The sequence below is a fragment of the Crocodylus porosus genome, unplaced genomic scaffold, assembly GCF_001723895.1.
Source record: "Crocodylus porosus isolate Cpor-Errol unplaced genomic scaffold, CroPor_comp1, whole genome shotgun sequence".
NCBI classification, from domain to species: domain Eukaryota; kingdom Metazoa; phylum Chordata; order Crocodylia; family Crocodylidae; genus Crocodylus; species Crocodylus porosus.
The window spans coordinates 51,140,241-51,154,541 of NW_017728949.1; the positions used below are offsets into that span (position 1 = coordinate 51,140,241).

Consider the following 14,301-nt stretch of genomic DNA (forward strand, 5'->3'; position numbering starts at 1 on the left):
GAACCCTCTCAAGGCAGGCCACATCCTTCTTAAAGTGCGCTGCCCAGAACTGGATGCAGTACTCCAATTGTGGCCTGACCAATGTCATGTAGAGGGAAAGTATCACCTCTCTGGACCGCTTGAAATGAATCTTTGGATGCACAACAAGGTGCAGTTGGCTTTGCTGGCTGCGGTCTGGCATTGGCAGCTCATGTTCAGCTTGGAGTCAATAATGGCTAAACTGAGAGGGCATGGCCTTCTTAAACGTTTCCAAGGAAAGACATTAAGCTACCTGTTGATTAGCTCCAAAAAGCTTGTCTGCCCTTGTCTCTCCCACAGCAGGGACTGTAGCCAGCATGTGGTCTGCTAGCTAATCTGAAGGTGTCTGTTAAAGCAGAGGGGCGGGGGGAAATAATCCTTGTTTAGCACAGAGAAGCCAGGTAGATGCAGAAGGGAAGGGCCAGCACTGATGTGGAACAGAGAGCCCCACCCAGCCCAGAGGGCATGCTGGGATGCTGTGGGTGTCTGATTTATCATAAACTAGGAAGGGGTCTAGAACAGACATTGCATAAACCGGTTTAAGCCAAATCATTTAACTCTGATACTACATTCAACCAGCTTTATCTCAAATTGGTTTCAGCCATTTTCAAACTGGCTTATGTGCACTGAACATCTGTTCTGTTACCAGTTTAAACCAGTTTCTGATCGCTTAAACTGGTTTATATGTAATGTCTGTCCCTAACCTTAATGAGACTCATTCCTAAATTACAGACATGTTTTTGAAAATACTACAAATGATTTTTTAAATTGGCTATTATGAGTTTAGTTTGTTTTCTTTTCCAGCAAGTTGGCCCAGATAATTTATTACCCTTTTATGTTTTCAAATTATGTTTGACAGCTGTTTTATGTTTTGTACTTGCTATTTACAGAACTACGCAAACCTTATTCCTGGAGCTACTGTTGGACAACTTAAGGAAGATTCCGGCAATATTCTCCAGTTGATCATTGGTGCATATAAGGTAAGATATTTATAACCTACTTATGTTTTTCATATCTTTGGTTTTCAAAGATTAAATTGAAATTAGATGGAAACAAATATCTTCTGGTTTTTTTCTACATTGTGTACAAGAACAGAAGTCATTGTTTGCAGATGCCAAGCAATACCAAAAAGCTGTTCTTCAGTTGGGAAAGATGAAAAAAAGCACAAAAGATTAAATATTATTTGGTTATTCTACATACCACTGTTTTGCAGCAATATCTAAAACAATGCACTACTTATTAATGTTCTTCTCTGCTTTAGATACTTGGCCCTACCCTTGTAAGACTATACTAAAGTTTTTATCGGACAGAATACATACAGAAAAAGAAGATTTGAATGTGTTTGCTTAGCTAATGCAAGAAAATGCTCCAGGGACAACTGGGGCAAAAACGGGTGTGCCTTTCAGCAATTTGTTTATAAAATTATCTTAACTCTTTTAAGACAAGGTTATGTCTTTGGGTACTTTTATGGGAGTATATTTATATGATTTTCTTTCATTGTTTCATCTCTTTATTACAGTTGTGAATCCTACCAATTGCTACATTTAAAAAAATGTCATTCTTTCCAATTTTTTCTTATTTGTCCGTTTCTTATTATTATATACATCGGAAAGAGAAGTCACTAATATATTTAAAAGTTATTTTGGATCAGAGGATGAAAGTGAATTAAAATGAATTATATTTTAAGTATAATTAATTGTAATAGACCTTACATTATGAGTTTTATATGAATTATATATACCTGCAGATTTTCTGTAATGTAGAAGAATTAATCTTGACAGGCTGCTTACTTAAATATATCTGGGGTGAACTCCTCTTTCCACTGAAATCAATTGCAAAGTTATCTATGCAGCCAGGATTTCATCTCTGGAGTCCAACACAGCATTAATTATAAATGTGTTTTGTTAGGGTTAAGTGAGGATGGAATTTTAAGGCATAGACAATGGTACACACCTTTAAGCAAAGGCAAATCATGTTGTCATCAAATGAACAATAGAAAAGGCAAAATATATAATGCCACATCCTGATGTGCTGTGACAATCGATTGCTCTGCAGTGCTATGCTGTCAGGCAGTTTCATCATGATTTGCCACCCTCCTAGTTTCAGTAACTAGGAAAAAGTTAATAGTTTTTCCTTCCTTCTTTCCCTTGATCCTTAGGAAGAAATAGGGAAAAAATAAATCCCTGCTTTTAGCTTCAATCTCTTGGATGTAGGTTCAATTTTCACTTGAGAAATGAGCAAAGCTGGGAAATGGCTTTAGGATGCTGTCCTGCTATGAGGTCTGTCTATTGGGCACTCCAGAAAGAGTGGGCGATAAGGGGAATACAATGCTCCAGTGACCAGGATGCCATTTATTCTCTCTGTTATTCAGGTGGAGAGTGAACAGGATGTCCGTAAGAGTCACATGTACATCTTTGTGCACCACATACACTTCAAGGGGCCCACGCTCTGAATCCCTTACATAAGTTGGCACACACTCAGTATTTACTTGACCTTGGTATGTCAACATTAAAGGTTAATAAACCTACTAGTTCATGTTTGAAATTCTTTCAGGCAGGAAAAACAAGTTAATCTGAACACTGAAGAAAATCCCTCAACCACCTCATGTTTTGAGCTCCTTAAGTTATGAATTATTTAAATAAAAATAAAGTAATGTATTGTTGAGTTTAAAAGCTGTCCCATTTCCTTATATTCAGTAAGCTAGAAAGATGAAATAGCAGGATAGACTTATGGTTACAATTGCTGAAGTGTGGTGGTAGGACAGTTAGGGTGTTACAATAGTGATCTGTGCACATTTTACAGTGCTGTAATTTAAAGCACTTTTTATAACACTGTAAAGTTACAGCACTCTTAAACATGACAGAAGTGCAGTATTTGAGGTAGTGGGGTAGCCTCTGAGCCTCCCTATTCTTTTCAGGCTAGGAGGCAGACAGCTCCATAGCCCCTTGGGGCTTCTTCATTTCTCTGGAAATTTGACCAGCATACAGAAGTTATTTAAAGTGCTGTAGGTTGCAAATGTGCTGTAAAATACAGTTTCAAGTGTAATACTTCATTTAACAAGGGTTTGTTTAAAGTGCTGTGCTCATTTTTAAAGTGCTGTAAAGGCAAGCACTTCTGTTAAGTCACAGCAATAAAGCTCTTTAAAGCAACTTGTGTACCCTTAGGTATTATCTAAAGACAGAACTTAAAGCCCCATTTCAGACTTGTACTGAAGACTGCCCTATAATGGGCTCCCAGCCTTCTGATTGATGGCCTTAAGGCCCTCTAGTCACTCCATTTATTCAGACTCTTGCTCCTGTCATGTCTTTTCCCTTATCTGACAATTTATCCAAATCAGAGCAACCTTCCTAGGCTCCTTCTCTCCAGAAGGTGTTTTACCAGACTCCAATCATCCTCACACAAATTGTCTCTTAGCAGCTTGCTCTCACATCTGGGAGCTTTTAAAGCTTCCAGTGGGAGACTCCCTCATCAGCAGAATGCCCCACAGCTGATTTCCTTAACAGGACTGACTGTCTCTTCTTAAGGAGACAAAGCACCTTATTAAATGCCTATTGTCAGCCCATCTGTAGTAACTGGTCCCTCAGGCTGAGGAGTTTTACAATAGATGTGACTCACTTTGTGAGTACTGGCTGCAGAAACAGGTGTGCCTTAAAATCATGGAGAAGTACGGCTTGAAAAGGTATCAGAGGGTTATCTAGTCCAGTCTCCAGCTGAAGTTAAGATCATCTATGTATAAACTGTTCCAGACAAGTATTTGTCTAACTCTTAAAAACTTCCAAAGATGGAGTTTCTACAACCTTCCTAGTCATGTGTTTGAATGCTTACCCTCACAGTGAGAACAATCTTCCTAATATTCATCCTAAATTTTCCTTGTTACAACTGAAGACCATTACTCTTGGTCATCAGCCACTTTATAAGCACACTTAGGTATTTCAAGACTGTTACTGAATCCCTGCTTACTCTTCTCTTCCACGGACTAAATAACCTGATTTCTTTCAACATTTTCCATGATCCTATGGGTTAGCTCTGGTAGACTTTGCTTATGACTTCTGTGCTTAAAATCATGACTGAAACTCAGAAAATCTAAGATCTAGTTCTACCATTGCCACAGACTTTCTCTGTTCCCTTCAGTGCTGGGTGTCAGTTTCTCAGTCTGTAAATGGTGCTGATAGTGGTAGTACTACTTGTAGTAATAATAATTATATTTATCCACTTCAAAGTATTGCGTTAAATTAATCTGTTAATCTTTTTCAAGTGCTTTGAGTTCCTTTTATGAAAGAGATGCTATACAGAACTTAAGGTTTATTCATGTCATTTAAAGATACATTGTTATCTAAAATCTTCAGGGGAAGTAAGCAAATTAGAAAGCTCTCTGTACTGTCAAAATATTTGTTAGAAGATGGTCTCATGCTCTCCCAAGTATGATTCATAGACTCCAGTAAGCATGTTGCTGCCTGCTTTAACGTAGGTTAAATTCTGTACCAGCTGTGTAACAAAGGATCACTGTAAATTTCATTAGAACTGAAATCAAGCCCACTGATACCAACTAATTTCAGTGTTCTTAAAAACACAGACGATTCCACTTTTTTCGGCCTTCAAATCCTTTTTGGATGACAGGGAAATCAAGACTGAAGGAATAATATTTCAAATAGGAGGGCAGATATGAAAGAGACTGGCAAGTCCTCAGATTTGCAACCCTGCTTTGCATCCTTTGATTTAGGAGAACTTTGAAGTAAAACCTCACTGAAATGAGAACCAACTTGTTCTCAGTTCTATCCATGCAACTCATTAGATAAGAGTCTTCACTTGAAATCCTGTGGTTCATTCAGATGTAGCAGAGCAACTTAAGCCAGAGTCTGGATCCTCTTTTAGCTGAAGGTGATATGTATTTCAATCAGAAAACACTTACCATATAGAAAATGGAGATGTGATGATAAAAACTCATTGGAAACACTTACCCAGAAGGCTAATGAGTTTATGCACAACAACAATTCATCTGTGCTTACAATTATATTTTAATGTTAAATAGTTGAGATTTCAGTGCATGGATTCTTAGATTCTTTGTCTGAATCCAGCTGGCAAAACTGAGAATTGAAAAACCAAACTACTTGGTGATATATCCTATAACTTCAGTATTGTGAATTTTCTGGAGTACCATGCATCTTTGCAATATTTGGTGCTTTTGTTGGCATCTCAGGTGCTGTGCTCAGGTTACTGCCTGACATTCTCAGGTTTTTTGTTTGTTGTTGTAGGCCTTCACGCCTACAGAGAAAACTTTGAAAATGTAACTCCTGAACATTCCAGCAAGAAGACAAATATAAAACAATGCCAACATTTATTATATTTTAAAATTTTATATTTTAAAGCCAATCTTGTACTGATCTAGGATTGGACTCATGATGCTTAAGTACCAGAAGTTGTCAGTATTTTTACTTACTCCCAGAGACAAGTCCTTTCCCCCTCCTCTAGAAGGACATGGAACCCTTCCAGTAATAGAGGGCTCCCCCGAACAGAGGGGGCAGGATTTGGGGTACTACATGAAGATTGCACATCTCTGAAGCTAAAGAACCATTTTCTGAGAAGGGCTTCTTTAAGCTTTCTTAAAACTGGAATCTGGAATTTCTGTTTCAGAAGGAGGTGCAGGTGACAGTGTAGTATCCACAAAGCAGTTGCACAAACAACAAGGAGAGGACTACACCACATCCAATTTGAGTCCTAGTATGCAGCTTTGCTGCTCAGACTGTGTGCTAGAGGGTGGATTTGAGCCTAAATGTTGTTGTAGCTAGCACGTGTATTGCTGCCCCTTAATTAATAAAGTTTTTTCATCAAGGTTTCAAGTGAAAAAATGCAATTAAGATAAGTAGGAATAACTGATGTAGAAACAATCCTCTTAGGAGTCTGGTATATATACAAATGGGGCTGGTATGTTAGCCATTAAAGTGTGTATATTAGCTTCAGTGGCGCGCGCAGTCACACACACACACGCCCACCCCTTCAGTATCAGCTGGTGTCTTCTGGATCTAGTCCTGCAGACCCTTTACTGAGATGAGTCATTCCACTAACTCTTTTAGGATGACTCACCTGAGTAATGTTTGAAGAATCACACCCAGGTTCACTGAGATGTGGTAAACATTTTCCAAAGTGACTAAGGTATGTAGGAGTGCAGATCACATTGAAAGTTAGTGAGACTTGTGCTCCTGAATCTCCCAGGCACTTTTGAAAAAGTCCCATTACATGGATCAAAGTCCATTTGAGTCAGCTGGAACTTTCCTATAATCTTCAGCAGATTTTGGATGAAATCCTACGTGCATTGTTGAAAGCTCTATATAGAAATATTTTAAAGAAGAATTTAATATAACAACCTAAGCACAAGGGAACACAAGGAGTAACTTGAACAGCTTATTTCACTTAAGAAATAAGAACTTGATTCCTGGCATTATTGAATGCATTTTCAAAAATAAGCAGGAGTTCACAAACCAAAAGAGTTTCCATCTGGAGCAAAAAAGAAAACAGGAAGCAGGAGAGACTTAATTTATACAACTGACTGAGCCAGAGTCAGAAGATTAGAGTCTGGCTCTTGCATTGGAAAAATGGGGCCAAATCCTGGAGTGCTTTCACAGTTCTTATTCAAGCAAAATGGAAAACAGTGACTGTCAGACCTAAAGACTCTAAGATTTGGCCCTCTGAATATAGGTAAACAGGGAAACAATGTGCTAAACAGGGAAAGCTACAACTTGATCCCAGAATGAAATCTACAGCATGGAGCAGAATAATCAGAAAGACAACTTACAGCAGGGCTGTCCCACTTCTAAGTGGCTGGAGGCCAGGCACCTGTGGGCCACAACAGTGGGGGCTGTGTGCCCTGTAGAGCCTCCCTCTTTCCTCCCCCGCTGCACCATGCACTTGTGCAAGCTTTTCCCCCCATACACACTGTAGTACCATGTGCTCATGCCATACTCCCCGCCCCACACTGTGCCTGGCCCCCTCACTGCTGCACCAGATGCTCATGCCCACACAGACCCTTGCTTTCTGCTGTACTGCCCATCCCACTGCTGCCCAAGGCATCCTCACAGGCCCTCCCCCCACCCCCCACATTGCTTCCCTGCATGTCCCCAGGCTCACCCTGAACTCCCCCAGCTGTACTGCGCTGCACCGCCTCATCCCCTGGGACAGGGGTAGGCAGCAAAAGCTGGAGGATGGAGGGGGAGCCTGAAGCAATGGGGAGAGTGGTGGCTATGTAGGAGCCCAGGGTCCAGAACTCAATCCCTCACAGGCCAGATGTAGCCCCCAAGCCACTGGTTGTACAGCCCTGACTTGGTGCACCAAATCCATGCCTAGGCAAACACAGGAAAGATCAGATATTGATCTGATGCTGCAGCTGATTCTTGCCTAAAGTCCAAAGCTGTTTGCAGTTCTTTGCTCAATTTCTAATTTTTCTTGCAAAAGAAAAGTACCCAAATGATGAATTGTTTACTGCAAAGCTAAAGGGAAGCATTTCAATATATGCTACAGACACAAAACGTCAGCAGTGTTTAGCCATCTTACCATCACATTCTTTTCTTTAAGGAGCTACGATCTGAAGTGGAGCTGGAGGCATTTGGTGACACAGAAGGACTCAATCTCTCTTTTGCAGCTCTCTGTAACAATGGTACCACTTTTTCAAACCAGAGGAAATGTTCTCATATAAAAGTAGGAGACACAGTAAGTAGATAACAGAGTATCAAATGATATTCATTCAAGTAATGTTGAGAGAGATTTTAGAACCCCAAAGTAGAAAAATTACTTCCTTTATTTAATAATTTCCCTCTAAACCAAAAAGTATTAGATCATACCTAATCAATTCTTGTCCTTTTTGCCCAGAGTATTTCCAGTATTTCATATGCTACAGCTTCAAACAGTTAATATATTTTCTTTTTCAGGTCTCCTTCAATATGACTGTGAGTCTACCTACCTGTGAGAAAAATAGGAGACATATTGTAATAAAGCCGGTGGGTTTGAGTGATGCCTTGGAAATTGATATTCAGCCAGAATGCAGCTGTAACTGTCAGAAGGAGGCTGAGATGAACAGTTCCAAATGCAGTGAAGGGAAGGGTTCTTATGAGTGTGGGATGTGCATCTGCAACCCTGGCTACATGGGTCCTCACTGTGAATGTGATGAAAACTCCCTGAGCACAAGCTTGTGCAAAGGCTCTCCAGAGCAAGCCTCCTGTAGCGGGAGAGGTGACTGCTACTGCGGGCAGTGTATGTGTCACCTCTCAACGTATGGAAATATTTATGGGCCATACTGTGAATGTGATGATTTCTCTTGTGTGAGATTTAGAGGACTGCAATGTGGAGGTAGGTCCCCTCTTAAACTATTTTTAAAATCCATGTTGTAACCATTAATAATGTATAGACTTATGTCTGAATGTGAGCCTTTGGGTTTATACAGTATAAACTAATGAATCCGGCATGCTCGGGACCGAGCATCTGCCAGAAATTTGAAAATTCTGGATTTTTGAAACTGGACCAGCAGCTGCACACAGAGTGGTGGCTTGGGGTGGCGGATGCTGGCAGCAGCTGACGCATGCAAGCTTCTCCCTCTACTGCTCTGGGACCAGCCGCCACTACTCCCTGATGTAGTGTATTTTTAAAAAGTGCCGGATTTTCAAGAATTCAGAATGTTTGATATCCAGATTTATGAGGTTATACTGTATTATTAAAATGCCTTAATTTTAATCATTTCTGTATAAAGTAGAGAAAAGTACGCCTATATCCTCTGAACAACTTCCAATAGTTTAACACTTATGGTACTGACTCTCCTAAAATAATAAAATATATAATTATAACAAAATAAATATTTAACAAATAATGCAAAAGAGCTTTAAAATTAGAAACCTTGCACCCGTTCCTCAGCTTGTGCAAGTTGGCATCATTTCATTGGGACTGTCAATTTCCACCCACTGAAAAGCTGTCCCATTGTTCCTAATATTTCTAAATATTTTGGTTCACCTTCTTAGTGAGTGTTGATCATTTTGGCTCTATTGAAGTATAGGAAGCTCTGTTGACCTTCACTTTCGGGTGAGCCAGTCCCAAATTATAAGAGTTCAATGTTAAACAATTATAAAAGTATGCCCTTCTTAATCTCTATAAGCCTGATTTTGACCACATAAAGATTTTACACCAGTAACTCTAATTATCTCATTTGGAATTGTTCTTAGTTTGCATGGATTTTACTGAAATCAGAATTGTAATCTTTACCATCATAATCTAAGCTGAATTCTGCTTTGCTCATCATTGCAAAACTCCACTGAAAACAAAGGGGATGACATTCAACTTGTAGGAAACTGGAATAGGATGGTAGTGAATCAGCCAGTCATTAGTTATTCTGGTGTACATAAAAGGATATTTGTACCTATGAGTATTGATTTTGATCTCCCCACAGAGAAAACTCTAATGGAGTCTCCATTCAAGTGAATGGACTTGCACTGTTTTGCAACTAATCTAAGTGAAATTCAAAGTCTTTGGGTGCCTATAGGGGTACATGTTCACGTTCTAATTAGAGTCTGGTTCACATTCTAATTAGAGTCAGAGTGGACGCTACTTAGACTCTAATTGAATCTGCTCTGCATTCTAATTAGAACACTCCAGCATGGCTTCATTATCATGTGTATAAGCCCAACGGGCATGTCCAAACGAGCCTGCACGTACCTCTTGCCGCATCTCAAAGCAGTTTGAGACATGGCAGTAGACACGCTGAGAACCAAAAAATGTTCAGCGCAGGCTCAAAATTTGATACCTGAATATCCAAATATCAAACCCCGCCTCTCCCTTCTCCCAGAAAAAAACAGGGCAGGGCACTGTCCAGGACTATGCCCTGAGGCAACAGGAGGCTTAGGTCCTCCAAAGAGATGCTCTGGTAGCCTGATAGAGCATTTCTATGCCTGTCCCTTGCCCTGATGCTGCAGCATACTGCCTGCCTGTGCAGGGCAAACAGTGATGTAGGCTGCAGCGACCTGGACTGGGCTCCATTCCAGGTAAGTAAGGGACTGTGGAGGAGGGGTATCTTGGGAGGGGTGAGTCACCCCCCCACTCCCCCTGCAGGGCCCACATTCCCCTCCCCCCCTCCGCAAGGCCCACAGCTCACCCACAGCAGCAGCGGCCATTGAGGTGCTCAGGGCCTCCTGGCACAGCCCTCCCAAGCAACATAGCACAGAGCAGTGTGGCTCAGCCTTGGCCGCCTGGCACCCGGCACTGCCTGTGCCACATTGTGGGGGCCCAGCCCAACCTGGCCCAGCTCAACACGACATCACCGCTCACCTTCAGGCAGCTATGGACCACTTGGGCTGTCACCCAGGGCCCCATGCTGCTCACGGGGACTGCCTGTCATGCTGAGTTAGGTCTTGTGCGCGCAGGCCCCATGTACCATTAGGCTGAGCTGCTTCCATGCATATAGAACCCAGTCTGGCATGACAGGTGGTCCCTGTGAACGGCGTAGGGCCCTGGGTGACAGCCTGAATGGCCTGGAGCTACCCAAAGGCAAATGGCACTGCGCCGAGCCAGGCCGGGCCCGTGCGATATGACACAGGCAGCAAAGGGTGCCAGGCAGCCAGGGTTGAGCCATGCTGCCCCATGCTGCTCAGGGGTGCTGCTCCAGGAGGCCCTGAGTGCCCCAATGGCTGCTACTGCTGCCAGTAAGCTCTGGATCATGTGGGGGGGGCGGGGAGGAGAATGTGGGCTCTGTAGGGGAAGGCTGTGGCCCTGCAGAGGGTGTTAATCCATGTGTTGTGGGGGGGGACTGTGCCCTGTGGAGGGGCAGGGGATCCACCCCTCCTGAGCAGTCCCCCCACACTCACAGTCCCCCCATAATAACCCCACACCTACCCACACACCCTAAGCCCCCCTACATCTCTCCACACTACCTACACACCCACCCACATTCCCCCACACCACTTCCTACCCCACTCCTACAAACTCCACATCCTCCCATCACACACCCTTTGTACCCAGCTGCCAGACAGGATGGGACCTGCTGGTAGGAGCTGTGGCTGCAGGTGCAGCTGTCCCCACTTCCTAATTAGTGAAGGGGTCAAGGGGACCTCTAACTGTTTTATGATAAGAAAACCAAAAGCAAACATCAAAACATATAGATATTTAGAATTTATTTTATTATAGTGATAGAGACACTGGTAAGCTTCCAAATTGCTTTATAGAAGAACATGGACTTTGGGGTATTTTAAAGAGTGAAATTATGAATTTTTTTTTATCAGAGATTTTGCAGTTTTTAAATACAGTACACCAGGATTCCTGCTAGTGAGGCAAGTGTCAGTGCCCAGGCAGAGGAACCTGCTCAGGGCTGGCACTCAGGACCCAACTAGAGGTGACTGACCTCCTGGGTACTTGGGCCAGGAGGACATGCTTTGACAGTTCAAAGCAGGCCACCACACTGAGAACATCTTCTGGGCAATAGCTGCCCACATGGCAAAGAGACAGCACACATGGCACTAGTGCCACACAAAGGCCCACTGTGCAGCTACTGGCGGCTGCCCCAGAGGTGCAGATGCCTCTGCTGTGGCCATGCAGTCCACATATGGGTCTGGCAGGTGCACAGCCTTGGGACCACATGCTGTCGCAGGTGACAGCAGGTCATAGCCAGGCAGCAGTCCTCACTGCCAGATTGCTGCAGTGCAGTGGCAATGAGTAGGGGGTACACAGGGGTGCATGTGCACCCCTTGAGAGTGCTAGACAGGCAGCATTCCCTACTTAGGCAACAGGCTGGGTGGCAGGTGTGAGCACTGGTGCCCCACTGAGAGTGCCAGCCAGAGACTGGGGGTGCCAGGAGAAGCACCACTGGCATTTCCGGGCATGCCCCTGGCCCTTCCAGGCACACCACTGGCACTTCCAGATTGGCAAGATCAGCCGTGGGGAGATCCCTCCCCCCTGGTTGCTGACTGGCCCTGGAGGGGCAAGTGCCCCCCCAACTCGGGAGGCACCAGTTGCCCATGCTGCAGTGGGTAGAGGTTGCAGGGAACTCTCCATTAGCTGGCACAAGATGTAGTGTCCCCAGGTACCAATTGGCCGGGCCCCAGAAGCTCTTGAGAGCAAGAAGCCTTGAGCTGCTTGCCAGGGCAGGTTTTTGTACTGCTGCGGCCAGCACAGGGCAGGTTTTTATAGTGCTGGGTAGAGTAATCACCTGGGCTGGCTCCAGGCTTTGGCTCCCCCTGGCTGCAGATCCGGGAGGAGGTGGGCAGGGTTATTTTGCCCCAAGTGGCACAACTTGCCCCACACCAAGGTGCATGTCTGGGCACATGCACTGAGCCAAAATCCCCCGCTCAGATTTATGCCACTCCTATTTGAGCTGCTGCAAGCACATTTGCCTGCATGTGTGGATGCACCCCATGGGTGCACATGCTGCAGGCATGTGCAGTTGCAGCAGCTAAAATAGAAGCAGTGCAAATTGAAGCCGGGGCTATTTGCCTCAGTGCATGTGCCTGGGCACTCACTTTGGTGTGGTGCAAGTTGTGCCACTTGGGGCAAAATAACCCTGCCAGGCTCCTCCCAGATCTGCAGCCAGAGGAAACTAGAGCCTGGGGGCAGCACCTGTGCTGGCCCCAGCACTGTAAAAAGCTGCCCTGGCAATAGCTCAGGGCAACTCACTCTCAGGAGTTTCTGGGCTGTCCTAGTGGGCCCTGTATTTGACCAGGAAGGAGGCTCTGGCCAGGAAGGTGCCTGGAGACTGCAGAACCGCTTTCCTCTCACTTGTCCCTGCACGTCTCCGGGTCTACCAGTGGGCAACCCCCATCGGGTCCTCGGATGCCTTTGAGGACCGGTGGGTGTGGCCCAGGGGGCTCTGCTCAGTGTCCCTCTCAGGCACATTTATTTTCATGTTTTGACCCTTTGACCCACACAAGACTCCTATCCTGTTTTTTGCCTTTTTTGTCCCAAGAATTCTGTTGTATCTTTCACCCATTGGCTCCACACAGTAGGGGCTATTAGTTAGCCAGGTGGGCCTTAGAGCCCACAATACTTGAAGGATACAAATAAACAGGAGTTACTGGGGCACGGCCAATTGGTACCTGAGGACACTACCCCTTAGGGCTGCTTCAGCAGTCCAGCTGGCACAACTGAGAGTTCCTTGCACCCTCTACCCGCTGCAGCAGTCTGGCAGTGGGGGCTACCGCCTGGCTGTGACCTGCTGCACACCAGTCCCAGATGGGAACTGCACAGCCAGTAGGGGCATCTGCCTCTCTGGGCCTGCCGCCCATGGGCTGCGGCTGCAGAGTTTGTGCAGCACGATTGCCATGTGTACTCCTGCCTGGCCATCTGGGCAGCAATCGCCCAGAAGATGTTGTCAGTGTGGTGGCCTGCTTTGAACTGTCAAAGAATGTCCTCCTGGCCCCAACTGGCCAGGAGGTCAGCCATGTCCAGCTCGGTCCAAGGTGCCAGCTCTGAGCAGGCTCTTCTGCCTGGGTCCTGCCACTTGCCTCCCTAGCAGGAATTCTGGTGTTCCTGATTTGAAAACTGCAAAATCTCTGATAAAAAAATCCCAAAGTCACTCTGTAAAATATCCCAAAATCTATGTTCCTCCACAATTAAAAAAAAAAGACCACTATTTATATAGAGAGAGACAGCAATGAATTGGGCAATATTTTATTGATATATCTACAGTGTTAAAGCAATTTGGAAGACTACCAGTTTCTCTATCATCATAATAAAATTAATTCTAAATACCTATATGTTTTGCATATTCCCTTTTGGTTTTCTTACCATAGAAGCAGTTAGAGCTCCAACTGACCCCTTCACTAACGAGGATGTGGGGACAGCTGCCCCTGCAGCCACAGCTCCTGCCAGCAGGCCTCATCCTGTCTGGCAGGTGGGCACACAGGGTGTGTGCTAGGGGGATGTGGGGTTTGCAGAAGGTGGGGTGGGAAGAAGGGTGGGGGGATGTGGGTGGCTATGGAGGAATATGGGGGGCAGTGGGGTGTATGGGTAAGTGTGGGGGGACTGTGAGAGGTGAACTGCTCAGGAGGGGTGGGTCCCCTGCCCCCCGCAGGGTGCAGTCCCCCTTCATACTTCATGGACTGCCCTCTCACAGGGCTACAGCCCCCCCACAAGATCTACAGCCCCCCAACAGGGGCCACATGGCTACCACCCTCCCCTCAGGGCCCACATGCCCCACCCCTGATTGCTCCTCCAGCCCCCCAGATTGCAGCCCACCTGGCCCCTGCTGGGTCCTGCAGTCCCCCCAATGGCTGCCTCACCCATCCTCTGCTTGCACCCACAGACCCACTGATGGCTGCCCCA

General features: G+C 45.0%; 1 protein-coding gene across 3 annotated transcripts in view; it reads left to right on the plus strand.

Annotated features, from left to right (window-relative positions):
• The window catches only part of ITGB6 (integrin subunit beta 6), a 59,677-nt gene that overhangs the window by 24,409 nt on the left and 20,967 nt on the right, over window positions 1–14,301 (plus strand). For all 3 annotated transcript variants that reach the window (XM_019554371.1, XM_019554373.1, XM_019554372.1), the window contains exons 9-11: window positions 909–998; window positions 7,585–7,719; window positions 7,938–8,355. In XM_019554371.1, the coding sequence (XP_019409916.1) occupies window positions 909–998; window positions 7,585–7,719; window positions 7,938–8,355 (643 nt within the window). The remainder of the gene's footprint in view (window positions 1–908; window positions 999–7,584; window positions 7,720–7,937; window positions 8,356–14,301) is intronic.